The sequence below is a fragment of the Chiloscyllium plagiosum genome, unplaced genomic scaffold (assembly GCF_037043375.1).
Source record: "Chiloscyllium plagiosum isolate Xiang-an unplaced genomic scaffold, Cpla_swu_hap1 HiC_scaffold_2, whole genome shotgun sequence".
Classification (NCBI taxonomy): domain Eukaryota; kingdom Metazoa; phylum Chordata; class Chondrichthyes; order Orectolobiformes; family Hemiscylliidae; genus Chiloscyllium; species Chiloscyllium plagiosum.
The window spans coordinates 4055409-4082223 of NW_028270140.1; the positions used below are offsets into that span (position 1 = coordinate 4055409).

Sequence of the window (26815 nt, forward strand, 5' to 3'; positions counted from 1 at the left end):
ATACTTTCCATGAAGCAAATTGTGCTGCTTTGTTCATAGAGCAGATGGTGTTTTGTTTTATTGCTGTTAAAAGCCTTCCATCTGACTTCCCAAAGGGGCTTTAGCACCTCAGTCTAATTCATGCATTTGGAATAAAGAAAAACCTTTTAAAAGGCAATGCAATTCCCGTAGCATTTCGATCCTTTAAGTAGAATAACCCTTGTATTGTACATCTCTTCAGTAAATGTTTTTGTTAGATTTAACCTCAGTCAGTTGGAGGGAAATGTAACCACAGATGGTTAAAGTCTGAAGTTGTTTTGATAGGATGAAACTGAGGAGACTGGCAATTATTAACATGGCAAGCTGGTGTAAACAGAATTTTTTTTTGTGAAGAGAAATATTTTTCAGTATGAAATGCAGCCAGTATATTTCAGGTCACCTGAGCAATAACGTGACTTGCACCTCATATTTTGTACATTGTTTAATTTCTTGAACAACAGGAAAAACATGTTAGTTCAGTGCAACGATTGCAGCTTGATCTTTTCCGTACTGGATTGCTAAAGTCCTCCCAAAGCACAAGTATGTTTTGACTTGGAAGGCTGAAGGACTGACCAGTTAACCTATGCAGTACTGATCGTTTGAGGAGGCTCAGTTTTAAAAATGAGAATTAAACTTTGTTTTTATATTCAGGAGAACAATCTGCTGTATTGGTAGCCTGAAATAAAGAACAGAGAGGTGTACAATGAATGTTTGTGAAGAGAGATGTCAGGTTTTATTGTCTGCTCTGTATGCCATCCTTCCGAGCTCTATCAGTGCACATAATAGTGTTTTGCTTTACAGAAACTCACTAATAGATGTTCTGACTTGTGATTTTCTGTTTTTAATGTGTGCATGTTGACGTTTAAACTTGTACCCAAGTTTTCATTTTGTTGTGTATTGTTCTTGAGCTGAGTCGTTGCTAAGGTTGGGCTCTATAGTGTGTTAGACACCCCAGGCCACACCCACATGTAACTGACACACACCGTAGAGCCTTTTGAATGTCACAGTCAAACCACCTGTTTTAAGATTGCCAAAAATACACTGTGAATGTCATTCTAGACACAGTAAAATAAGAACAGGCCATTTGGCTCTACCAGTCTACTTCGCCGCTCTATATCATCATCCAACTACGTACCTTATTCTAGCTTTGCTGCACATTCTTTAAGCCTTCTATCCCCAAAGCCGGTCTCCTCCTTGAAAACATTTAATGTTCTGTTTTCAATCATTTTCTATGATCCGGAATTCCATAAGCTCAAACTCTCTGGGTGCAGAAATGTCTTCTTTTTGCATTCCAAAAGGTTATACCCTTCAACTTTAGACTGACACTCCTGTTTGCCCCATCATCCTGTTAGAGTTTTATAGGTTTCTGCAAGATGCCCTCTCATTTTTCGTAACATTGGTGAATATAGTCCTAACTGATCCAGTTTCTCTTCATCTGTCAGTTCTCCGATTCCCAGGAATCTCTCTGATAAACCTTTGTTCCACTCCCTCCATAGCCAGGAGATCTACCCTCTGATAAGGAGGCCAGAACTACACACAGGTGTGATCTCACCAAGGCTCTGTACAATTGCAACAAGACATATCTACTCTTGTTCTCAGATCCTCTCACTATGAAGGCCAATATGCCATTTGGCATCTTTACCAGCTGCTGACTCTGCATGTATAATTTCAGCGATTGGTATACAAGGGCACCTGGGTCTTGCACTTCCTCCCTTTCGATCGCGGTTCAGGTGGTAATCCGCCTTCCTGTTTTTGCCACCGTAGTGAATAACTTCACATTTATCGACATTATACTTCACCTACCATGCATTTGCCTGCTCACTCAATTTGTCCAAATCACATTGAAGTATCCCTGTCTGTATAGTCCTCACTGTTCACTCTCCCACTCAGCTCACTGTTATCTGCAGACTTGGAGATATTACATTTAGTTCCCTTGTCTAAATCATTAACATACATTGTGAATAACTGGGTCTGAGCATTGATTTCTGCAGAACCCCACTGGTCACTAGTTGCCACTCCAAAAATGACCCTTTTATTTCCACCTTGTCTCCTGTCTGTGAGCCAGCTCTCCATCCATGTCGGTACACCAGCTCCATCTTTAATTTTTCCTTGTTAATCCCTTATGGAGGCCCTCATTGAAAAGGCTTCTGAAAGTCTAAGTAAACCACATCCACTAACCTTCCCCCTAAACGATTACATCCTCTCAAAATGCCAAAAGCTTTGTCAAACGTGATTTTCCATTCATATCCATGCTGACTTGGCCCAGTCCTGTCACTGTTTTCCAAGTGCTCTGCTTTTAAATCTTTTATTATGGACTCTAGTATTTTCTCCACTACTGATGTCAGTCTATAATTTCCTGTTTTCTCTCTTGTTTAAACAGTAAGGTTACATTAAATACCTTCCAATCCATAGGAACTGTTCTGTAGAATCTTGAAAGATGACCACCATTGCATCTGCTTCTTCTGGGCTGTCAGTTATTGGTCCAGGAATTTGGCCTTTAACACTATCAATTCCCAGAATTCCCCCATCACGATTTCCCTATTAATACTGATTTATACTAATACTAATTTATATTAATACTAATAGTTCTCTATTAATACTGATTTCCTTTAGTTTCCCCCCCCCCACCCACCTCACTCGACATGTTGCTCCCCAACATTTTGGCACGTTGTTTGTATCCCCCTTTGGGCGGCACGGTGGCACAGTGGTTAGCACTGTTGCCTCACAGCGCCAGAGACCCGGGTTCAAATCCCGCCTCAGGCGACTGACTGTGTGGAGTTTGCATGTTCTCCCCGTGTCTGCGTGGGTTTCCTCCGGGTGCTCCGGTTTCCTCCCACAAGTCACAAAGATGTGCAGGTCAGGTGAATTGGCCATGCTAAATTGCCCGTAGTGTTAGGTAAGGGGTAAATGTAGGGGTATGGGTGGGTTGCGCTTCGGCGGGTCGGTGTGGACTTGTTGGGCTGAAGGGCCTGTTTCCACACTGTAATGTAACGTAATGTAATCTAATCTAATCTTTGTGAAAACAAAACCAAAATATGTAATTATCTCTTTGCTCCCCATTTAGAACTTAGCCTGTTTCGAACATATGGGACTTACATTCATCTTCACTAAACCTTTCTATTCCTATACGTATTAAAAACACCAGTTGATCATAGCCAGCTTATACCTCGTGCCATTTTAGTTTCCTCTATTTAGATTCAGGATTCTAGTCTCGGAGACAACTTCATCTTAATGAGAAATTTTATCATGTTATGGTCACTCTTCCCCAAGAAACCTCACGTAGCTGGATTGCCAATTATTACTTTCTCATTATACAATACCTAGTCTAGTATGGCCCGTTCTCCAGTTGGTTCTTCAATTTATTGATCCAGAAAACCATCTTGTACTCACTGAAGGAATTGCTCCTTAATGGTGCTATTGATTTGATTTGCCCAATCTATATGCACATTTGATGCACCTAGTTTTGGATTCAGTGACCCTTCTTCAGAACAATTCTGAATTCGAGCATCCACAGTCTGTTTTTTTTTGTTACCATCTTGGAGTCTTGTTTGTGGCCACAGAAACGTCTATCTGTTCCCCTTACGATTAAATCCCTTATTACTTAGATCGCTTACAGTGTGGAAACAGGCCCTCCCTCCGAAGCGCAACCCACCCAGACCCATTCCCCTACATTTATCCCATTCACCTAACACTATGGGCAATTTAGCATGGCCAATTCACCTAACCTGCACATCTTTGGACTGTGGGAGGAAACCAGAGCACCCAGAGCAAACCCACGCAGACACGGGGAGAATGTGCAAACTCCACACAGTCGCTTGAGGCAGGAATTGAACCCGGGTCTCTGGTGCTGTGAGGCAGCAGTGCTAACCACTGTGCCACTGTGCCGTCCACACGATGGTCTTCCCACAGTTAGTCCTCCTCCCCATGCATCAGAACCATCCATAATGCAATGAGATTGGGAGTTGCTACATACCTCTGACAGACCACCCCAACCCCTCCAACAATGTGTAAACCAGAATGTCAGTTTTGCACAGGAATGGCCACAGGAGACTCCTGCCTGCCTGCCTAGTTCACTTTCTTTGCCCATTGGTCATCCAATTCCTCCTCGCCTGTGGACTCTGAGCCCATAGAGTGACCACCGCTCTGTATGTGCTATCCATGATAGACTCAGCTTCAGATATGCGACAGTTCCCCAGCACTTCTACACCACTATCTGATCCCACCAAGCCTGTTCCCTCCGAGGCTCTGCGCCTGGATTCAGTGAACGATTGCTAATTCTAACCTATTCCGATTGCAACAACAGACATTTGCCAGCCAGCAACACCCACATCAAGAGAAAAAGCTCCCTACCAGGTACGGTCCCTCTCTGCTCTCCAGTGCTCTGTCTAACCCACCTGCACTGACGGGAGCTATGTTATATCTATTAAGGACAATGATCACAGTCAGCTCATTGAGCACAGACTGAATCTGGGGATTGTATGAATCAGCTCTCCACTTGGTTAACTCATTGAGTCTTTCAGTGGATACTTGTTTTATTTGTTTTTTTTTTATTCATTACCTGTCTTCCTTCATCTTACTGGATGGGGATGTAACATTATGATTTAATAATTCTGTGGCCTGATGACATCCTATTGCAGGTAGAATTGAGATGTCTGTGTACCTTGGAACAGGGTGAGGTACACCTTGAACCAGCATCACCCAGTATTGTAGAGGAGCCAGGTGATGTGATGATAAGAATGATGCCCAGCTTGAGGGCACAAACCAGGAAGTGTAGGCAAAAACTTAGGGTAGAGTATCAAGAGCTGGAGCCAGATTTAAAGACAGGACCTGGATTATTGTGGATCCCTGGAATATTATTGTGAGCTATGTGCATAGAACATTACAGCCCTTCAGCCCTTGATGTTGCACCGACCTGTGAAACCAATCTGAAGCCTATCCAACCTACACTATTCCATTTTCATACATATGCCATTCCAATGACCATTTAAATGTCCTTTAAAGTTGGTGAGTCTACTACTGTTGCAGGTAGTGCGTTCCACACCCCTACTACTCTCTGCGTGCAACCTGACTCTGGGAGATACAGATGAGGGAGGTGAATATCTGACTGAAAGTGGAATTCTATTTCATGGAATTGCCATCAGCACTTGGACCAAAAGGGACTGTGCCAACAGAACGGGCTTCATCAGATTTGAACTTGGGGCATGTTTCCAAACAGTGAGGTCAAATAGAGTGGACTTGCGAACTTTGTAAACAAGTAAATAGTGGGGGAGGAGTTGGGAGAGGATTCGGTGGAGAAGATGGTGTAAATAATGCTGCATAAGTAAAAAGGGAAATAAATAAAGAAATAGTCACAATTGTGCTTTGGCCACTGTTGGGGGAGGAGCAGGACAGATTAGGTATGGTGGCCTGTATAATAATCCTTTGTATAACTGCACAGAGTGTAAAAAGCAAAAAATTAAGTAAATTATATGTGCAAATTTCACTTGGAGATTGTAGCATGATAGTCCTATTGGAGACATGACTACTAAATAGTCAGGACTCCACATATAACGTAATATATCCACAGCCAAGTTAGGACCAGAGTTGAGATGGATGAATAACTAATAGTGATCATCCTATGATCAATCTCAAAGATCAATCTCTCTGAAATGAGAGGGAGTACAGAATGGCTGCTAAGTTTCTAGTTTTTGGTGAGACCAACTGTGATGCTATGAGACAGTCAATATTACAGAAGATGATACACAGCATCCCATTTTCTGTTCAGGGCCACCTCAGCCTTCAGGACTCAATATTGCATTCAATAATTTTAGAGTTTGAGACACCTTCTGCAAAGTCCTTTACTCACCTGCACACCCCAGACCCTGTCATCATATGGGCTGCTTTCAGTACAGCTGACCCATTCTCTCTCTCCCTCGCACAAACCCCATGAGCAACATTTTGTTCTGTCTGCCATACCGTTATCTATGAAACAAAAGAACTGTAAACGTTGGAAATCAAAAACAAAAACAGAAATTGCTGGAAAATCTCAGCAGGTCTGGTAGCATCTGTTGAGAGAAATCCGAGTTAACATTTTGGGTCCAAGGACCCTTGCTCATAACTGGTGGTCATTAGGAAAAAGGTTGGTTTTTATGCAGAAGGCAGGGTGGAGAGAGAGGGCTTAAGGAGTAAATGATGTGGGGATAGAGCCCAAAGAGAGAGAAGAACAGTTGGACAGACAAAGAAGTGGATGATGATCTGGTTTGGATGGTGAATGGCTACTAATGGGGACTGTTGGTGGCTAACAATGGGTTGTGTGTAATAGCAGACCATGTGATAACAAGGCCTGGTGTGTGGGGGTTGGGGTAAGGACATGGAGAAGGTGTCTCAAGCCCTATTATTGAACTCCATATTGGGTCCTGAAGGCTGTAGGGTCCCCAAGCAGAAAGTGAGGTGCTGTTCTTCCAGTTTGTGCTGAGCTTCTCTGGAGCACTTCAGTGAAACAGAGATGCTGGCCAGGGAACAGGGTGGTGAGTTGACATGGTAGGCAACCGGAAGCTCAGGGTGATGGCAGATGGAATGTAGATGTCCGTCAAAGCTGTCACCCAGTCTACGCTTTGTTTCCCTAAAGTAGAGGAGACCACATTGTGAGCAGCGAGTGTAGTAGACTAGATTGTGTGAAATGCAGGAAAAGCACTGCTTCACTTGGAAGGTATTTGGGTCCTTGGATAATGAGGAAGTAAATGGGCAGGGATTACGCCTTCTGCGATTGCTGGGGAAGTTGCTATGTGACACTGGGAGCGTGCTGGGAGTAAAGGAAGTGTGGACCGGGATATCCTGGAGGGTACGGTCCCTACGGAAGGCTGACCAGGGAGGGAAGAGGAAAGGAGGGGAATATGTGTCTGGTTGTGGCATCCTGCTGCCGGTGACAGAAATAGCAGCTAATGCTCCTTGGGATGTGGTTGCTGGTGTGATGGTAGGTGAGGGCAAGGGGGACCCTATCACTGTGGGAGGGAAGAGCGGGGTGAAGACTGAAGTGCGGGAGATAGGTTGTACCCGGCTGAAGGCCCTGTCAACAGCAATGCTGGGGAATCCTCGGTTGAAGGAGAAGGTGGACATTTCGAAGGCTCTCTTTTCGAAGTTGGCATTATCAGAACAGAGATTGAGGAACTGGGAGAATGGAGTAGTCTTTTTCAGGACACAGGTGTGAGGATGTATAGTCAAAGTAATTGTGGACATCAAACAGCTTATAGTAGATATTAGTGGCCAGTCTATCCCCAGAAATGAAACAGAGATATTGAGAAAGGGAGAGGAGGAGTCAGATGCAACAGGTTAAGGTGAAAGCGAGGTGAAAATTGGAAGTAAAATTGCTAAATGTTTTCAATTCCAGATGAGTGGGAATTAGCACAAATGATATAATCGATACATTGGAGAAAGAGTTATGGGTGGTGGCATAGAATAGGACTGGAACAAGGAATGTTCCACGTATCTCACAAAGAGACCAGGGTAACTAGGGCCAACAGTTCATGGTAGTTTCATTATCACTATTACTGAGACTAGTCAGATTCCAGATTGATTAGTTGAATTTAAATTCCAGCAACAGCCATGCTGGGATTTGAGCCCATGTCTCCAGATTAGCCCGGGCCTCTGAATCCAGTGATGTTACCTAAAGGGCACTATGTTTCCCTTACCCTTGGTGATGAGAGACCACACTTATGGAAGGTGCTTATTGGAGGTGCTTTGATATGTTGCTGCTGTTCATCTTGTGTGTGATCCGCTGCTGCCACTCTGACTGTCAGTGGAGGAGGGAGCGCATGTTTGAGGTAGTAGACCAGGTGCCTATCGTGCAGGATACTTTGTCCTGCTGCCAAACAAGACAACCATAGATGGCAAAACAGTAAGAGGCAACATTAAATAGGAAGAAAAGGCACACAATGTTTGCCAACTAGTGTAGATTCAGAGATATAAGGAAAGCATTCAAGGCTGCTCGTGGTGACACCACAGATAGCGGAACAAGCTGCTGAATGGGACCATGAAGAACCTGCAAAGTGTCTCGGTTGATTTTGTAGTTTTTACAATTTTGAGGAAGTAAAAGGTAGCTGGGGGAAATGTAAGTCCCTTTTTAAAAAAACTAGCCAAGGTGCTGTTGTAAATGAACGCAAGGAAATAGCAGAAATGTTGAAACTATTTTACAATGGGATTTAGAATGGAGAAAGAAGACATCCCAAGAAACTGGTATTGAATCAGGCACAGTGACTCACTAAAATTAATTTTTCATAAGTAGTATCAATGACCAAAGAAATAGTTATAGATCCTGAGGGTCAGATGGTTTCCATTTCAGGGTTGAAAAATGAAAACATTTCAGATGCATTAGCTATGATCTGTACAGTTCCTCTCTATTTTGGAAATAATTTGTTTTGATTGGAAAGTGGCCCATAACATTTATACATCAGAATGGTCAGTAACATTCATACATCAGAATGGTCAGTGCGGGAAACCAGGGAGTTACTGACCAGGAGAAAGTGAGGTCTGCAGATGCTGGAGATCAAAGTTGAAACTTTATTGCTGGAACAGCACAGCAGGTCAGGCAGCATCCAGGGAACAGGAGATTCGACGTTTCGGGCACAGGCCCTTCTTCTGAAGAAGGGCCTGTGCCCGAAACGTCGAATCTCCTGTTCCCTGGATGCTGCCTGACCTGCTGTGCTGTTCCAGCAATAAAGTTACTGACCAGTTAGCAAATCTGGGAAATGACTAAAGACTATAATTGAAATAACAGTGATATATGATTCTGGACAAAGACAGCCAGGTTGGACTTGTGCAAGATAGATCACACCAAAGGGCTGGAGAGAGGATGATGAAGTGGATTTTCTGAGACTTTTGATAAAGTCCTTTATCCTAGACTCAGGGTGTAATCTTTGTGTCGGTGCTTGGGGTTCAGGGAGCAAGGTGAGCTGGGGAACTAGATTTGGGGAGAGATCAAAAATCAGATTGAGTGTAACATGAATATTTGCAATCAAGTTCTTGAAACTTTAAAGGTGGATTAAGCTTTTTGAGGGCAAGCCAGCTTGCCAGGACCAAGTTCTATTTTCCAGTGATGTTCTCTGTAATATTTGTCTTGAGGTTTACACCTGCATCAAAATGCTGGGCAGCAAGTGAGGTCGTCCTCTTTCTTCAGAACAGTTCAGGATCAATATTAGCTCTGCCTTCTCTCTCTACTCAAGCTGCCAAACTTGCTGAATTTCTCCAGCAATTTCTGTTTTATTTCAGATCTTTGTTAGATGTTATTGAGGTAGTCATCTCCCTGCACTCTGGAGTGAGTACCCAGTGCATTCCCCTCTCTGGGGGGGTGTTTGTCTATCCTATGCCTACAATAGAGATCAGGTAGCAATGGTTAAGGTTGCTACTGGGCACTGAGCGTAATGGACAGATGCTGTTTAAAGTTAGCCAAGTATGGAAGCCTGTCTGGCCAGGGGAGTGCGGAGGACTGACTGGGGAAGGGTAGAGGGGCCAAAATGTCTGCTGCCATCCCAAGAGCCTGGGAATGCAGAGTTATCATGGGGCCCTTTGAAATATCGGGACAGTACCTTTGATCTCAGAAGATAGCATGGAGCCATTGACTTCCTTCTCACCTATCATCATACTCCCCATTATTCAGGTTGTAAAGAACAGTGTATGAGAATAGCTAACTTCCATGCCTGCTGCTAAATTTGCATCCTGAATCAGGAGATGATGCTCTTAGGGCTGACGTTGGTGCTCATGGAATTGAAGGCTAATTATTGACATGGTTAGGAAATTAGCTGAGAGGCAAGAGAACTTGAGCAGGGTTAATGGGCAGGGAACCACTTCATAATTGGCAGCTCATATCCATTTGTATTCAGGCCACAACTATTCACCACATTTCCAAGTCTGGTAATGATGCAGATAGAGCAAAGATTGGTAGTAATGTCGATATTATTCATCATTAATGTGTGAGATTTGGACACCGCTGGCTGAGCAGCATTTATGGCTCATCCCAGGTGGCCTTGAGATGGTAGTGGCTGGGCTGCCTTTACAAGCCCCTTCAGATCCCAGGGTGTAGCTACCCTCACCATGATGCTGAGGAGAGAGATCCAGCAATTTGACGCAGGGAGTGTGAAGGAATGTGATTTAGCTCCAATATGGGGTGTGGCTTGACAGGGAGCTTGCCATTGGTGGTATTCCTATGTATCTGCTGACCTTGTCCTCCTGGATGGTAGTGATCATGGGTTTGGATGGTACTGTTGGAGGAGCCTGAGTGACTTACTGTAATGCATCTTGTGGATGGTGCACACTGTGCTTCAGTGCTGAAGGGAGTGAATGTTGAAGGTGGTCGATGGAGTGCCAGTCAAGTGGGCTGCTTTATCCTGGATGGCATCAAGCTTTGTAATTGATGCTGGAGCTAAACCAATCGGTTGGTGAACAGCTATTGAGTCAGATAGATCCACAGCACAGAAAAAGGCCCCTCTGATGATCAGGCCTGTCCCTCAGAAATACTGCCACCTCACTATTCTAACCCCATTTTCTAGCACTTGGCCCGTAGCCCTGTATGTCTTGGCACATGTAGATACTTCATCAATGTTTTGAGGATTTTTGCCTCCACCAGCCTTACACTTCCAGATTCTCATCACCCTCTGGGTGAAAACGTTTTTATCGCAATCTCCTCTAAAATTCCTTCCCCTTACCTTAAATCTATGGCTGCTGATCATTGATCCCTCCATTAAAGAGAAATTTCTACATAACCTATCTGTGCCCCTTAAATTTTATATATTTCTATTGTGTCCCCTCTCAATCTGCTCTGCTCTGATCTAGGGAAAAACCCCAGTCTGTCCAATCCCTTCTCATAACTGAAATTCTCCAGCCCAGGCAACATGCTGGTAAATCTCTCTCTGCACATTCTCCAGTGTTATCACATCCCTCCTGTAATGTGGATTCCAGAACTGTACACAATACTCTAGCTGTGGTCTAACCAACATTTTATATAGTTCTCGCATAACATCCCCACTCTTAAACTCGATGTGCCTCGGCTCATAAAAGCAAGTATCCCATATGGCCCGTAAACACTTTGCCTACCTGTGCTGATAACTTTAGGGACCAGTGGGCGTGCACACCAAGGTCCCTCTAATCCTCGGTGCTTCCCAGGATCCACCGTTCATCATGTACTCCCTTGCATAGTTTGCCTTACTTAATTTCATCATCTCACATTTATCCAGTTGGAATTCCATTTGCCACTGACCAGCTTATCTGACCAGCCCATCTATATCCTCTTGTTGTCACAGACTAGCCTCCCCACTATTTACCATCGCACCAATTTTGAATAGTCCGCATACTTACTGATCCACCCTTCTAAGTTCAAGATTAAATAATTTATGTGAGCCAGAAACAGTAAGAGTCTCACTGCTAACCTGTGCCGCACCCCAGTGGACACCCTTTCGGATGGAAAAAAAACCCTGAACCATCACCCTCTGCTTCCTGCCACTCAGCCAATTCTGGATCCAATTTGTCAAAGTTTCCTGGATCCCATGGGCTCTTTCCTTTGCTATCAGTCTCCCGTGCAGGACCTTATCAAAAGCCTTGGCTGAAATTGAAGTAAACCACATCAAAAGCATTGCCCTCGCCTACACACCTGGTTACTTCCTTGCAAATGTTAATCCATTTCCATTGTTTATTAATGAACTAATCCAGCTTTGGCCTGTGTGTACAGTTACTTCGGTATTACCCAAACATCTTTCCTTTTGCTTTGCTGCAGCTCCTTATTCACGTGTTGGCTGTTCCTGGGAAAAGATTCCGATTCTGCTGCCCAACAATGGTACATAGCACTGTCTCTCCATCCTTCCATGGCCTTTACTCTGCCAGACTGTTCATTCCATCACGGATGTGCTGGGGTTTCCTTCAATTAACCATTTGGAAGACAAACGTCATTATTGTCAGATAAAGATCCACACCTTTTATAATTAGTTCCAATACTCTACGTGGCCAGTGAAGAATTTCACAACTTCTGTTTGATACTGTAATAAGCTTTTTCTGTAACCTCCTCATCACAAATACTGCCAACTCTTTCCTCAGTTAATCTGCGAACATTGTCATTCATGCTTTTGTAACTGGAGTATTCCAAAGTTATTTATCCCTCTCATGCTCAAACCTTGAATCCTTGCAAAACTCTGCTGTCCATATCCAATACGTTGTGCTGTTTAGCTTTTAGTCCTGACTGACTGTGTCTGTTTCCTCTTGATCCTCCCATTTCATCCAATTGAAGATTCTCAGCATTGTGTAAAGTCCCTTAATGGCCTTCTGCAACATGATAGACCTTTTCCAGGATGGTTCGCATGTAGAGTTATTTTTGAGGAGAAGTAACAAATGTATGTCCAAATGCAGCTGTTTGAAGACCGTAATGCATCTTGTTTGCAATGTGCTAGACTTCTCAATACTTCCAATGTGGTGGAGTCGGTGTAGCTCAGTTGGCTGGATGGCTGGTGAGTGATTGTGATGAGTGGTGATGAGTGATGCCATTAGTGAGAGTTCAATTCTTGCACAAGCTGAGGTTACCATGAAGATCTCTCCTCAACCTCTCTTCTTGCCCTGAGGCATGGTGACACTCAGGTTAAACCAGTCGGCTCTGTCTAATGAGAGAGCAACTGTATCTAGGTAGGACTAGGGCGAATCTACCTTCCAATGTTCTCATATCTGTATATACTCCATGTGTAATATATGCACAGGCAGAATTTCTAAGTAATTAACTGCACGTATAGAAATATTAATCAATCTACTGCAGTAGCACCACCTCATACTGAGAAATTGCCTTGTTCTGTTCAATAGGTGAGCACAGTCCATGTATCCAAACTGCCAGTACTGTGCTGTCATCAACAAATTTGTCAACTTTGAAGATCACTGACTCCTGTGAGACCTTACTACAACAGGAAGAAACAACTGTTTTAACCAACCAACAAGCAGCCTCTGCACATCATGGTATGTATTGTGGTGAACTGTGAGACGTGTGTCCTACAGAAAAGAACAGGCTTCATGTGCCTTTTTCAAACAACTTAACTCTCTCTAATTTTCCATTTTTAAAAGGTGTGTAATCTAATTCCATTTCAAATGCCATGACTAAAATATAGATTAGAGTGGTGCTGGAAAGGACAGCAGGTCAGGCAGCATCCGAGGAGCAGGATGCTTAAAATATAATCCAATGACGCCTTGTTTTTTCATTAAAAATTCCTCTGATATGGGTATCACTGGCCATTTATTACTCCTCTTTAATTTGCCCAGGAGGCAATCAAGAGTCAACTATGTTGCTGTGGGCCTGGAGTCGCATGGAGGCCAGACCAGGAGTTTCGTACACTAATGTGAACCGGAAGGGTTTTCCTGACAATCAACAAGGATTTCATGATTATTATTAAAGTCTTATGCTGAACGTAGATCTTCAAAACATCAAACGTTAAAAATTCCAAGTCATGTTTCATATATCTATTGACATTCTTTTTGAGATATGGCAGGGAGTTTGGTAAGACTCAAGGATATATAATTAAAGTAGATGGATGAAGGAATGTCAGTGAGTATACATAGTGCACTTTATTACTGTCGCACTGACACAACTATTTATGTGAAAGAATGTTCATTCGCAAAGTGGAATAAGAAGAGGCCTTGGTGGCTATAGCCAAATGTTCATTTGAAATCAAGTTTTTTTTAGACAGTGTAGAAACAGGCCCTTCGGCCCAACAAGTCCACACTGACCCTCTGAAGTGTGTCCACCCAGACCCATTACCCTACCCTATTACTCTACATTTCCCCTGACTAATGCAACTAACTTACACATCCCTGAACACTATGGGCGATTTAGCACGGCCAATTCACCTGACCTACATATCTTTGGACTGTGGGAGGGAACCGGAGCACCCAGAGGAAACCCCCACAGACACGGAGAGAATGTGCAAACTCCACACAGACAGTCGCCCAAGGCTGGAATTGAACCTGGGTCCCTAGCGCTGTGAGGCAGCAGTACTAACTGCTGCCCTAAATAGTTTCTTTCAAAACTATTGCCACCAGTGATGTTTGACAGTATCAGACTAATTTGTCTGATTTTTCACTTGGATTATTGAACATAATTGAGTTAGTCTGCCTTCTGTACTTGGAAATATTCAGTGAGGAATTGAGGGTGTTGATCTCAAGTTTTAGCAGAGCTTCCTGGCATTCATACTTACGCTCTTGGTAATGTAAAGCAATGGGGATAGGAGCAAATTACTGGAATCTGAGCTTGGAAAAAATTGCTGGAGATCACAGCAGGTCAGACAGCATCCATGGATGTTTGTGAAAGTTTTCACCTTGCACTCATTAGATGCAGGACTACCAAATTTCAAAGGAAGTACCAATTTATACTGTACGAGAAAAGGGATAGGGATCATTTCGCAAATCAATTTAGATTGTGCAACAGTGCAAGATGGCTTTGTGCAATTTAGTTTTTGAATACTAACTGATTGAATGAGCAGAATCAAAGATCATAAAGCAAGGTTCACTAAATTACCTAGTGTATGATTCAGAATAGTTTTTAGGGATCAAAAATTTAATTTCATTGTAACTGAGGAACTTGCACATTTGAATAAATGTGGTATAAAATCAGGAAAAGGTCACTTGCCTTTTTGTTCAGAGTGTGCTGTTTATTTTGCATGATGCATTGTAAAAACTTGTTTTGTGTAAGTGTGTATTTTAGTTTTGCTTGTGCACCCTTGAGTGTCTTTGAATCGTGCATCATCCCTGCCCAAGTAATAACAGGCACCTGACTCACGATTCTTGTAACCGACGATTAAATGTCATATGGGAGTGGCCCACGGTGTTTCCCAGTTATAGGGAAGGCTCTTGCTTCTTTTCTGGAGAGATCCCAACCAACAAGCCGTCTGACGCAAACTTTCAAACTCAACCACAAGGTGTTGGAGTAAAAGTAGGCAATTCAGCCCCTCAAACCCACTCTGCTGTTCAATGAGATCATAGGGGCTCTGGTCAACTCCCTTCTGATCCTTATCTTCAATAATCCTTCATTCCCTAACTAGTTAGAAATCTGCCTGTCTCAGCATTGAATATACTTAACCCTCCAGTGTTGACAACTGCTTAAAAAAAGTCTACAGATTCACTGCCTACTGTGTGTGTGTGTGAGTGAGAGAGAGAGAGAGACTTCCCTATCTCGCTCTTAAATAGTGACCTCTTACTCTGAGATTACGTCTCTGGTCTTAGACTCTTCCATGACAGGAGACAACATGGATGTAGGTTTGCTCACTGAACTGAGGAGTTCATTTCCAGACATTTCGTCACCCTAACAGGTAGCATCTTCAGTGGGCCTCAGGCGAAACAGTGTTCATGATTCCAGCTTTCTTTCATGTACACTGCTTTGCCTGAGGCCCACCTGCAGATGGTGATGAAACGTCTGGAAATGAACCCCTCAGCTCAGCGAGCAAACCTACGTCCAGAACCTCAACCTGAGCTATAAATCTTCTCAAAACTCGCTAGGAGACAATATGTCCACATTTCCCCTTTCAATGCCTCCTAAGAATCTTTTATATTTCAATAATGCCTCCTTTCTTTCTTCTAAACTCTTATGTATAATGTACCTGTGTAAGTAGCTTTCACAAATTCACCATAAACGTTTTTTTTTGCAGTGCCTTCGAGCAATACAAGTACACTCAAGTCCATAATGAAAAAGAAAGATAGCCCAAGAAAGCATGAAGCAAATGGCACAAGGAAAAGCCTTCAGTTTGTTGGTGTAAACGGAGGGTGAGTGGACAGCTTTCATCTTAAATTCGGTGAATTGTTCTGACTCATCACAAATAACAGCCATGAGTCTCTTTTATTTGAATTTTCAGATATATTCCCCATAGCAAAACTCTTGTTAAAAGTGGTTGGTTCATAAGAAATCAAAATGGCTAGTTCAGAATTTCAGAAACATGAAAAGCTGAGAAAATTCAGACAGCTGGATTTTGCTAAGAGAAATTATTATCTCAATGCTAATGACAGTAATGGATAAATTTGCCTGATAGAAAATATGGTGATAGTTTTTTTTTAAATGTCATTTTTAGTCTCATTGAGTAGAATGGAAATGACATGTCAGAGAAAGATCATGTAAGATCTTAAAGTATAGAGTTTGTGGCTAGTATGATTGTGTTCTGAATTACATTTGTTATTTGAGTTTACATGAAAATGATGCCTGTGTAAAAGCAGAAGGCTGGAACTGTTAATCACTGTTACATTGTTTATCCCTTTAAGGTAATGTTGACAGTACCTTTGATTTATGTACACAGGTCACACATGCATGTGTGGTCTATGCTCATAAGCCAAAGATACTGAAAACATTACCTTTAAATGTGCTTCTGAGGAAGGAGTTATTATTTTCAATGTAGCCTGTCAATCCCCTTATTAAGCATTTCCACTGGAATGGACTGTCCACATCTGATACCTTAGTTTGGAAGAAAAAAAACAAATTATTGAGCTGTTAATTCAAATGTGTGAATGTTATAACTTGGCATTGTGGAATCATAGAGATGTACAGCACAGAGGCAGACCTTATGGTCCAACTTGTCCATGCTGACCAGATATCCTAAATTAATCTAGTCCCATGTGCCAGCATTTGGCTCATATCTCTCTAAAGCCTTTCCTGTACGTATACCCATCCAATGTTGTAATTGTACCAGCCTCCACCACTTCCTCTGGCAGCTCATTCCATACACATACCGCCCTCTGTGAAAATGTTACCCCTCAGCTCCTTTTTATATCTTTCCCCTCTCACCTTAAACCTATGGCCTCTAGCTTTGGACTTTGCAACCCTGGGGGAAAAGACCTTGGCTGCTGTTTGTCACACATGGGCTTTGTAATTGCCAAAATAATAAAACAGAACAACCTCAATTATCTGAAGGAGATAGGCGGGGAGTATTTTGATGGGATAACTGATTGTTCAGATAATTGTGCTGCAAAGGTAAAGAGAGATCCACGCTGCACACCGATCAGGATAATTAATGTCAGGCACCAGGCAGGATTCAGAGCGTGGCGCGCAGCCGCAGTGCTGTGTGTGATGACGCTGACGGCCCGCTTCCTGCCTGGCGGCAGTCGGAGGGCTCGCGGACGGAGTGCGGGAGAGAGAGGGCGGGTGTGCGCGCGCCAGCGAGCGAGCGAGCGGCGGCTTCAGTTATAGCAACTGTTGCCTTGTGAATAAAGCGCCGTAGTCCTGGCGACTGTTACCCACCAACAACTGCTCACAACAACAGCAACCCAGGTGAATATTATTAGTATTATTATATATCTGTCGCTCCTCTCAGCCCCAAACTGCTCTTACCGCCTGCTTCATACCACTCCATGTAAAGTCGCAAACTATCGATAGCTTCGTTAATGGGGTCTGGAGGAAGTATCGGTAACATCTCTTCGATGTAATGTTTTTACGGGATCTTGTTTGGATAATCCGAAATGCGGATAATTGATGTTTGGATAACCGAGGTTGTTCTGTATTGCTTTTAACCTGACCCTTGGATCATCTTCATTCTAGCAGGGCAGTATGGTGGCACAGTGATTAGCACTGCTGCCTCACAGCACCAGGGGCCCAGGTTCGATTCCAGCCTTGGGCTACTGTCTATATGAAGTTTGCACATTCTCCCCGTGTCTGTGTGGGTTTCCTCTGGGTGTTCTGGTTTCCTCCCACAGTTAGGTGGATTAATCGTGCTAAATTGTCCACATTTCCAAGGATGTCCAGGCCAGGTGGGTTAGCTATGGGAAATGCAGGGATAGGGTAGGGGTTGGATCTGGGTCGTATGCTCTTCGGAGGATTGAAGGGTGAAATGGCCTGCTTCCACACTGTAGGGATTCTATGATCACAATGACCTTGGATGCCTTTGATTTCCCAAGTGCTGTTTTCCTTTCTGAGCCTGTGTTTAATGCATCTCAAGCTAGCTTGCTCACATTTCTACCTTCTCTCTGATTTCTCTTTTCCCTGAATTTACGGAAATTCTGGCCAAGAAATAGAACTACTATCACCAGAAACAAGCAGGTCAAGTCAGATGCCTGCTTGTGTTTTGAAGCAACGATGGTAGAATCAGAGTTGATGTAGTCTCAGAGGCGAAAGGTTGTTAATGAGTAATTAGTTGTCGTATTTTGGGGTGCCATGGAGTGGCAATGCAACTCTGAAAGTTCAAGCTTTAAGAGTACTGGAGAGGAAAGTTCTAGTGTTTGACCAGGATCATTGGAATGTTAAGAGTGCTGTGGTAATGCAGGAAAGGAGGAGAAGGTGGATTGATCACTGGGGCTGGGTGGGGTGTATCCCAAACTGATGAAGGTATCTCTGAGGATCATTTTCCATTTCTCACTGGATACAGGTAAGGAGCCATCAGATAGAAGGTCTGCAAACATCCCATTGTTTAAAAAGGATGTGAGGGATAGACATCTGTCTTTGGTCCAAATTATTAGAATCCATTGTGAAAGACAGGATAAACTTCAATTAGAAAGACACAAAATAATCAGGAATAGCTTGATCGAGAGGAGCATACATCTTACTAACTTAGTTGGATTTTTTGAGAAGTTAATAAATCGGATCAATGGAAGTAGTGCAGTGGTTGTTGCTCACGTGGATTTTCGAAAGGCATGTGACAAAGTTCCACCTGACAGATTGGTCAGAAAAATTAAACCCCATGGAATATGGGAGATGTAGCAAGGTTGATCCAAATTGGTTTAGTATCAGAAAACAATGAGTAATGGTTGATGAATGTTTTTGTGACTGGGAACCAGTTTCCACGACAATCCTCAGGGCTCAATATTGCTCACTGGCTGTTGTTGTATATATTAATGATTTCAACTTAAATGTGGGAGATATGAGATGACAAAAACTTAGTGGACAGTGAAGAAGGTTATCTAAGGTTACAAAGAGATCTTGATGAATTGGGTGAATGGACTAAGAGTTTAATTTGGATAAATGTAAAGTATTGTACTTTGGTAATAAAAAACAAGGTCACGATTTATACAATTAATAGTAGGGTCCTGCATAGTGTTGTAGAGCAGAGAGACCCAGGGGTTCAGGTACGTGACTGTTTGAAATTTGCATCACAGGTAGGCACGGTGGTTAAAAAGACATTTAGCACGCTTACCTTCAATGCTCAAACCTTTGAGGAGAGGATTTGGGATGACATGTTGAGGTTGTACAGCTTTTAGTGAGATCCCTTCTAGAATCCTGTGTGCAGTTTTGGTCACTATTATAAGAAGGATGTTAATAAACTGGAGAGGGTTCAGAAAAGATTTACTATTATGTTGCTGGGAAACGAGGATTTGAGTTACAAAAACAGACAGAAAAGCTGGTATTTTTCACTGGAACATAGGAAGTGAGGGTTGAGTTTACTGAGGTTTATAAAATCATGTGGGGTATAGTTAAGGTAAATGATAAGGGCCTTTTCCCTAGAGTGGGAGAGTTCAAAATAAGGGAGCATATTTTCAAGGTGAGAGGAGAAAGATTTAAAAGGGCAGCCCGTTTTTTTATTTACACAGTGGCTCGTATGTGGAATGAACTGCCAGAGAAAGCAGTAAATGCAGGTACAGCCACAATATTGGAAAGACATTTGGATAAGTTCATGAGTGGGAAAGGTTTTGGAGGGATATGGGCCAACTGCAGGCAGGTGAGATGAGTTTAATTAGGAATCCTTGTGAGCCTGGGCTGATTGGGCCAAAGGGTCTGTTTCCGTGCTATATGACTCTGACTGTGTTGTTGGTTATGAGAGGATAGCAACTCTGAAATGGTGTGCTGTATGGGCTGAGAAGTGGCATATGGAATTCAGTCTCAAGAAACGTGAGGCAATGAATTCAGGAAAAGCAATAAATGGGAATTGTGGTGTGAAGCATTGTGTGTATAATTTTTTTTAAGAGAGTTTGGGTTTGTGAGTTAGTAATGGTGGGTTTTCTGTGTGTCTGAAGTTAATTATTAACTTGTAATCTTTCTGCAGCCATGGTGATTTCTTTCAAAAACAATCTTTTGGGTCTGTCTTTAGAATGAATGGCCTTTGTGCACAGCGAATGTACTTTTAATTTTTTGTGGTGTTTTGTGACCCAGCATGGTAAGTAATGGACCTTAGTGTTACAAGCTTTTTGTTAAATTTAAGGGCAACACCCAGGTTACAGAGGCAAAGTTATTGTTTCACATCTTTTTACTTTGAGCAAAGTAGTCCTATGAAGTCCTTGGAACAGGATGGTTGTGTAGACAGGTGCTAATAATAAATAAGATAAGAGCCTATGGTGTTCAGAGCAAGGTAGAGTCATAGAGATGTACACATGGAAACCTGTCCATGCCGATCAGATATCCCAACTCAATCTAGTCCTACCTGCCAGCACCCAGCCCATATCCCTCTAAACTGTTCCTATTCATATACCCATCCAAATACCTTTTAAATGTTGCAATTGTGCCAGCCTCCACCACTTTCTCTGCCAGCTCATTCCAGGTACTGGCATGGACAGAGGATTGGCTGAATGACAGAAGGCAGAGGGTGAGGATAATGGAGCATTTCTTCAGGATGGCAGCCAGTGACTAGTATGGTTCCTCAGAGGCCAATGTTGGGATCACTTCCCGTTATACATTAACCACCTGGACAAAGAAACTGTGAGGGCATTGTTGCTAAGTTTACAGATGACATAGAGATAGGTGGAGGGACAGGTAGTGTTGAGGAAGCTGAAATTGGAAAACATTTGGACAGGCTAAGAGATTGGAACAAGAAGTGGCAGATGGAATGCAATGCAATGTGGGAAAATATAATGTTATGTACTTTGGTAGGTAGAATAGAGGTACATTCTGGATTAGTGGTGCTGGAAGAGCACAGCAGTTCAGGCAGAATCCGAGGAGCAGTAAAATTGACGTTTCGGACAAAGCCCTTCATCAGGAATACAGAATACAGGAATACAGATTTTTTTTTTTTAACCTAGAATAGAGGTATAGACTGTTTTTCTAAATGGGAAAGGCTTCAGAAACCTGAAGCCCAAAAAGACTGGGGCATCCTGGTCCAGGATTTTCTTAAAGTTCACATGCAGGTTCACTTGGCATTTAGGAAGGCAAATGCAATGTGAGCATTTATTTCAAGAGGACTAGAATAAAAGGGAAGGGATGTACTGCTGAGGCTGTATAAGGGTCTGGTCAGACCACATTTGGAACATTGTGAGCAGATTTGGGCCCCATATCTGAGGAAGGATGTGCGGTCTTCGAGAGAATCCAGAGAGGGTTTACAAGAATGGTGATGAAGATGAACTGCTTGTCATATGAGGACTCTGAGTCTGTACCCTATGAAGTTGAGAAGGATCGGGGAGATCTGATTGAAACTTTCAGGAAACTGAGAGACCTGGACAGAGTGGATGTGAAGAAGATATTTCCATTAGTAGGAGAGACTATGATCCAAGGGTACAGCATCAGAGTGACAACTCTTTAGAACTGAGATGAGGAGGAATTTCTTCAATGGGGGTGGTGATTCTGTGGAATTCACCACTGCAGAGGGATATGGTGACCAAGTCAATTTTGTGTATTTAAGACAGAGATAAATGGGTTCTTGACTGGTAAGGAAATCAAAGCTTACAAGGAGAAAGCGTGAGATCAAGTCCAGTCCATGATCGAATGATGGACTGGACTTGACGGGACAAATGGCCTAATTCTGCTCCTGTATCTTGTGGTCTTGTGACCTCATGAGAAGGGAAAGATGTACAATGAGGTAGGTTCCCTTATTGACAAGCTAGTTAGTCCCAGATCAGACATTGGGTAAAACCCTGAGTTCCCTTGAAGTGGAGTATCTTAAAGCCCCAGTGTATGATACCTCCAGGAAGGACCTATCTGCAGCTTCAGTGTAAAAGTTGAAGTCACAAGTTACTTAAACTCTACTGAAGTGTTGGACACAGGGATCACAGTTTATTATATTAGTGGTGCTTTGGTAACTGTACCAGGAATGTGTTTTGCGTGATTTACAAAATCTGTTGTATTTCTTTTCAATTTATCAAGGAGTTTTGGGATCAGTGGGATTTATGCATTTATTGTGTATTTAAAATCTTTGAATTTGTATTATCAGTGGTCAGCTTGGATCATTTTATTTTAACTTAATTTCTTTGGTCAAAACTTTCATTTTACTATTAAAGCAAATTCTGCAGCATTGTGTGCTTATGTTTCATAGCGGGACCAGTTTGTTAAAACCAAAACAGATCAAAATGAGATCTGTTGAACCAGGTTCCTGTCTGGCTGCTGAGTTGTCCAGTAATAACATCAGCTTGGATTATAACACAGGTTTTGTATTTGTGATCCAATGTGCACGTTTATTGGAGATTTAGCACAAACGGGAACATTCAAAGACAGCAACTGCCCTGACATTTCCTGCAGATGATTCTTGGGACACAGGTTGTGTCTGTGGCTATATTCCCTTTTGCAACAGTTTGATGCGCAAGGGGGAAGGCATGTGGAGCACCTGCAGCTGATCATCTTGACGTAGTGATATTTCTGAGCCAGAATACAGAGGGAGGGGTCCAAAACACCACCTCTCAGGCGCAGCACCCTATGGAGACTCAACTCTTTCTAGATGCTGTAGACTGACAGCGTGCGGCCATTTGCTTCCCAGAGAAGGTTAAACGTTGCTGGTTCAGGGGAATTCCTCTCCTTGTCCTGGATCTTTGCCTCACATTCTCGATGGTGTCACTGGGCTCCACCTTCAAATTGATGGTTTTCCTGGTCAGTCTTCACAAACATCTGATTCGTGCTAAAGCGGGAGGCCCTGAATCAGAAATTGGAGTGTGGAGAGGAAGTGAGAGGCCTTGGAATCCATGACCACAGGTTCTTGAAGGTAGCAGAAAAGGTAGTTAAGGTGGTCAAGAAAACACACGCAGCGCTTTCCTTCATTGGGCAAGTTATAGAATAGGAATGCTGTCTCTATATAAAACACTGCCTCGACCAAAGCTGATATTTGGGTACACTTCTGGTCATTATATAACAGGAAAAACATAATCACTCTGGAGAGAGTACAGTGGAGATTTACAAAAATGTAGCTGAGGTTGTAGCTGTGGGGTAAGATTGGGTAGGTTTGGGTTGTTTTCCTTAGAATACAGAAGCTTGACAGTTATGTTAATTGAGATGTGGAAAATTCCAAGCAGCCTAGATAGTGTCAATAGAAAGACCTGCTTTCCCTAGCAGAGATATCAATAACTACAAAACTGACTTAAGATGACCATCAGAAGGGGATATGAAACTTTGTTTTTTACTCAGAAGGTGATGAGTATCTTGAATTCACTGTTGGATTGATGGAAGATGAAACTTCCAACTTGATCAAAAGATACCTGGATCTACACCTGAAGAGCTGTAGACCCCAAGGGTATGGACCAGGGACTAGGAGACAAGTTAGAATATATAGACAGTTGGATGTTTAGTTTGGTCTGTGCAGACACAGTGGGCCAAATGGCCTCTTTGTGTGCCATAACATTTATTTTGCTCTATGTCAGGAACAGGAGAGGGTCTCTGGATGTGTTGATGTTAGGGAAATGAACTTTGGATTTACCTACTCTGGTGTGGAGTGAATGATGAAGAGAAATCAGAACGTTGCAAGCAAACTTTCTTATCATTATTGCCAATGGATGGAGTGGGAAGCAGAGACTAGCATCCTTTCCGATTGTGAAGAATGAGTGACATGTAAATGTGCTGATATTCATTTAATTTTCCTTTCTGTGTAAAGTAGGTTAAGCAATTAATTTTTCTTACCCGTAATTGCTGAGAATTTTCCAGATACATGAAAATGTTGTACGTGTCCCTTTTAGTTCTGAAAAGTTATGCTCCATCTAATAGAAGTTTCATTTCAAAACAGTGGGCTGTTTGTGTATGTTGGCACAATGTTTGAAAATAATTTGTACTTCCTCTCTACCGGGAACTTAATTACAGCATGTTTTTTGGCTGCTTGTCAAATGTAGTGTTTTGGCTAACGTTTAATGTGTTTACCCAAAATTAATCAAATAATTTTATTTTCTTAGGTATGAGACCACGTCCAGTGATGATTCTAGTTCGGATGAAAGCTCAACTTCTGAATCAGATGATGAATTTGAGGATCAAGTGTATTCTAAGGACGAAGTTGAGGTTAATCATGAAAAGCTGCCAGAGGGCCCTGATCTGTGTCAGACTGAAACCGCAAATATATCGAATGAGAAAGAGATTGCAGTGTCGGGAGGAAGTGAAAAAGAAGCTGACAAAGTGGAAATAAGGGACAAGTATAACCAGTTTCATGAGAAATATCCAATTTGTATGAAACAAAATTTCATGTGCATGGAGACCAGATAGTCATTTAGAAAGATAATCCAAATCCCAAAGTACTACTGTTTCTGATGTGTACCCAATGGTTCATTTTCCAGTAACTTTTAATTACAGACTAAAACTCAAAAGTTCTTTCCAGTCCACTGCTAACACATTTGTCATAGGATCATGCAGCATGGAAACAGACCCTTCGGTCCAACCAGTCCATGCTGAACATAATCCCAGAGTAAACTAGTCCCACCTGCCTGCTCCTGGTCCATATCCCTCCAAACCTTTCCTATTCGCGTACTTATCCAAATGTCTTTTAAATGTTGCAACCATAGCCACATCCACCACTTCCTCAGGAAGTTCATTCCATACGCGAACCACCCTCTGTGTAAATAAAGTTGGCCCTCATGACTTTTTAAAATCTCTCTCCTCTCAACTTAAAAATATGACCCCTAGTCTTGAAATCTTCTGTCCTAGTGAACAGACACCGATCATTAACTCTGTCTATACCCCTCATTATATAAAACCTTTTATAAGGTCATCTCTCAACCTCCTTTGTTATATTAATATTCACATTCACATTCAACAACCAGATATACGAACAAATCAACGGAACACCCATGGGATCACCAATCTCGGGACTCAGCAGAGGCAGTCATGCAAAGGTTAGAACAAACAGTCCTACCACAAATTCAACCCAAACTCTGGGTCAGATATGTCGATGACACGTTTGTAATCATTAAAAACACGGAAATAGAAAAAACATACCGGATCATCAACGCCACACTCACAGGAATCCGATTCACGAGAGAAGAAGAAAAGGATAGCCAACTCCCATTCCTAGACGTGATGGTACAGAGAACACCGAACGGAGAATTCACTACAAGGGTATACAGGAAAGCCACGCACACAGACCAAGTCCTAAACTATGAAAGTAACCACCCCGACACACACAAACGAAGCTGCATCAGGACACTATTCAAAAGGGCCACAACACACTGCAGTACACCAGGACTGCAAAAAGAAGAGGAGGAACACCTATACAAGGTATTCACCAAAAACGGATACCCACGCAACTTCATCAACAGATGCCTAAGAGAAAGACCACGGAACGAGGACATACCACAACCAAAAGGACTAGCCACACTACCATACATCAGGAGCATCTCGGAACTGACTGCCAGACTACTGCGACCCCTAGGACTCATAACGGCACACAAACCAACAGCCACGCTCGGACAACAACTCACCAGAACGAAGGACCCGATACCCAACATGAGCAAGACGAATGTAGTGTACAAAATACCATGCAAGGACTGCACAAAACACTATATAGGACAAACAGGAAGACAGCTAACAATCTGCATACATGAACATCAACTAGCCAAGAAACGACACTACCAGCAGACAACAAGCCACACACGCAGACAACAAGCAACATGAATTCGACTGGGACAACACTACTATCATAGGGCAAGCCAGACAGAGAACAGCCAGGGAATTCCTAGAGGCATGGCATTCATCCACAAACTCCATCAACAAACACATCGACCTGGACCCAATATACCAACCACTACAGCGGACAGCTGAAACTGACAACCGGAAGCGGCAGGGACAGACCACTATAAACACCGGAGGAAACATCAAAGAAGCGCTTCGCAGGAGGCTCCCAAGCACTGATGATGTCGCCTAGCCAGGGGACGAAACGTTTGCAACAAAAACTTCCAGCTCGGCGAACAGAACCACAACAACATATTAATATTTATCACATTTCCTTAAATTTATTAATCTGAGCTGTTACTTTAATTGCGAGATACTAAAGGAGAATTGGGTGGTTTTATCCTCAGGAGAAGGCAAAATACAAACTGCCCAGGGTCATTCCTGCTTCAGTGAATTGTTATTGTCAGAAACCTGGGACCAAATTACCTGCCTTCTGATTAACTTGGGGAGTAGTGAATGAGGCAGATTTGCTAATAAAAGAAAAGGTAATGCATTTTTTTGCACTCAATAAATATGTTTTGTTTATGCTTTTTAAACAATAGGTATGAGTTAAGTGAGAAGGTGTTGTCGGCTTGTAATATCCTGAAAAAGCAGCTCAATGATCCAAAAGCAATGGCAAGCAAAGAAGTGGTAAGGTTAAGTTAAATTTCAGTGTTCTTCCTAGATGATTCGGGACGTTTACAAATGTGCAAGTTTAAATGCATTTCAAGAACAATATACCTGTGCATCTTCAATTGGTGCTGTTTCCACAGTAATGTAATGTAGAAAATGTGGAACATGGTTCCTGGAAATATTTAGAATATGTAGATAAAATAGCAAAAGGTGCTTTTAAAACAAATTAGATTTGAATACTCTTTATAGCCCTTTTACGATGGTCTTCCTATAGAGTCCAGCAACCAAGGATGAATAGCAATATTCATTATATTGTCGAGAATTTTATTGGATTCTGATTAGGTTAGATTCGATTCCCTCCAGTGTGGAAACAGGCCCTTTGGCCCAACAAGTCCACACCAACCCTCCGAAGATTAATGCACCCAGACTCATTTCCCTTCTTTTACC

The 26815-nt window shown here is 42.6% G+C and overlaps 1 protein-coding gene and 1 pseudogene across 7 annotated transcripts in view; one reads left to right on the top strand and one right to left on the bottom strand.

The window, feature by feature from the left end:
* kank1a (KN motif and ankyrin repeat domains 1a) overlaps window positions 1–26815 on the top strand; it is a 255645-nt gene that overhangs the window by 215236 nt on the left and 13594 nt on the right. For 5 of the 7 annotated variants that reach the window (XM_043718240.2, XM_087994305.1, XM_043718278.2 and 2 more), the window contains 5 exons: window positions 11759–11818; window positions 12826–12975; window positions 15654–15768; window positions 23992–24225; window positions 26299–26386. In XM_043718240.2, the coding sequence (XP_043574175.2) occupies window positions 11759–11818; window positions 12826–12975; window positions 15654–15768; window positions 23992–24225; window positions 26299–26386 (647 nt within the window). Of the gene's footprint in view, window positions 1–11758; window positions 11819–12825; window positions 12976–15653; window positions 15769–23991; window positions 24226–26296; window positions 26387–26815 lie in introns of all 7 variants that reach the window. The other 2 variants (XM_087994326.1, XM_087994331.1) reach the window with 2 other exon arrangements.
* Window positions 22247–23802, bottom strand: LOC122565190 (ubiquitin-ribosomal protein eL40 fusion protein pseudogene; annotated as a pseudogene).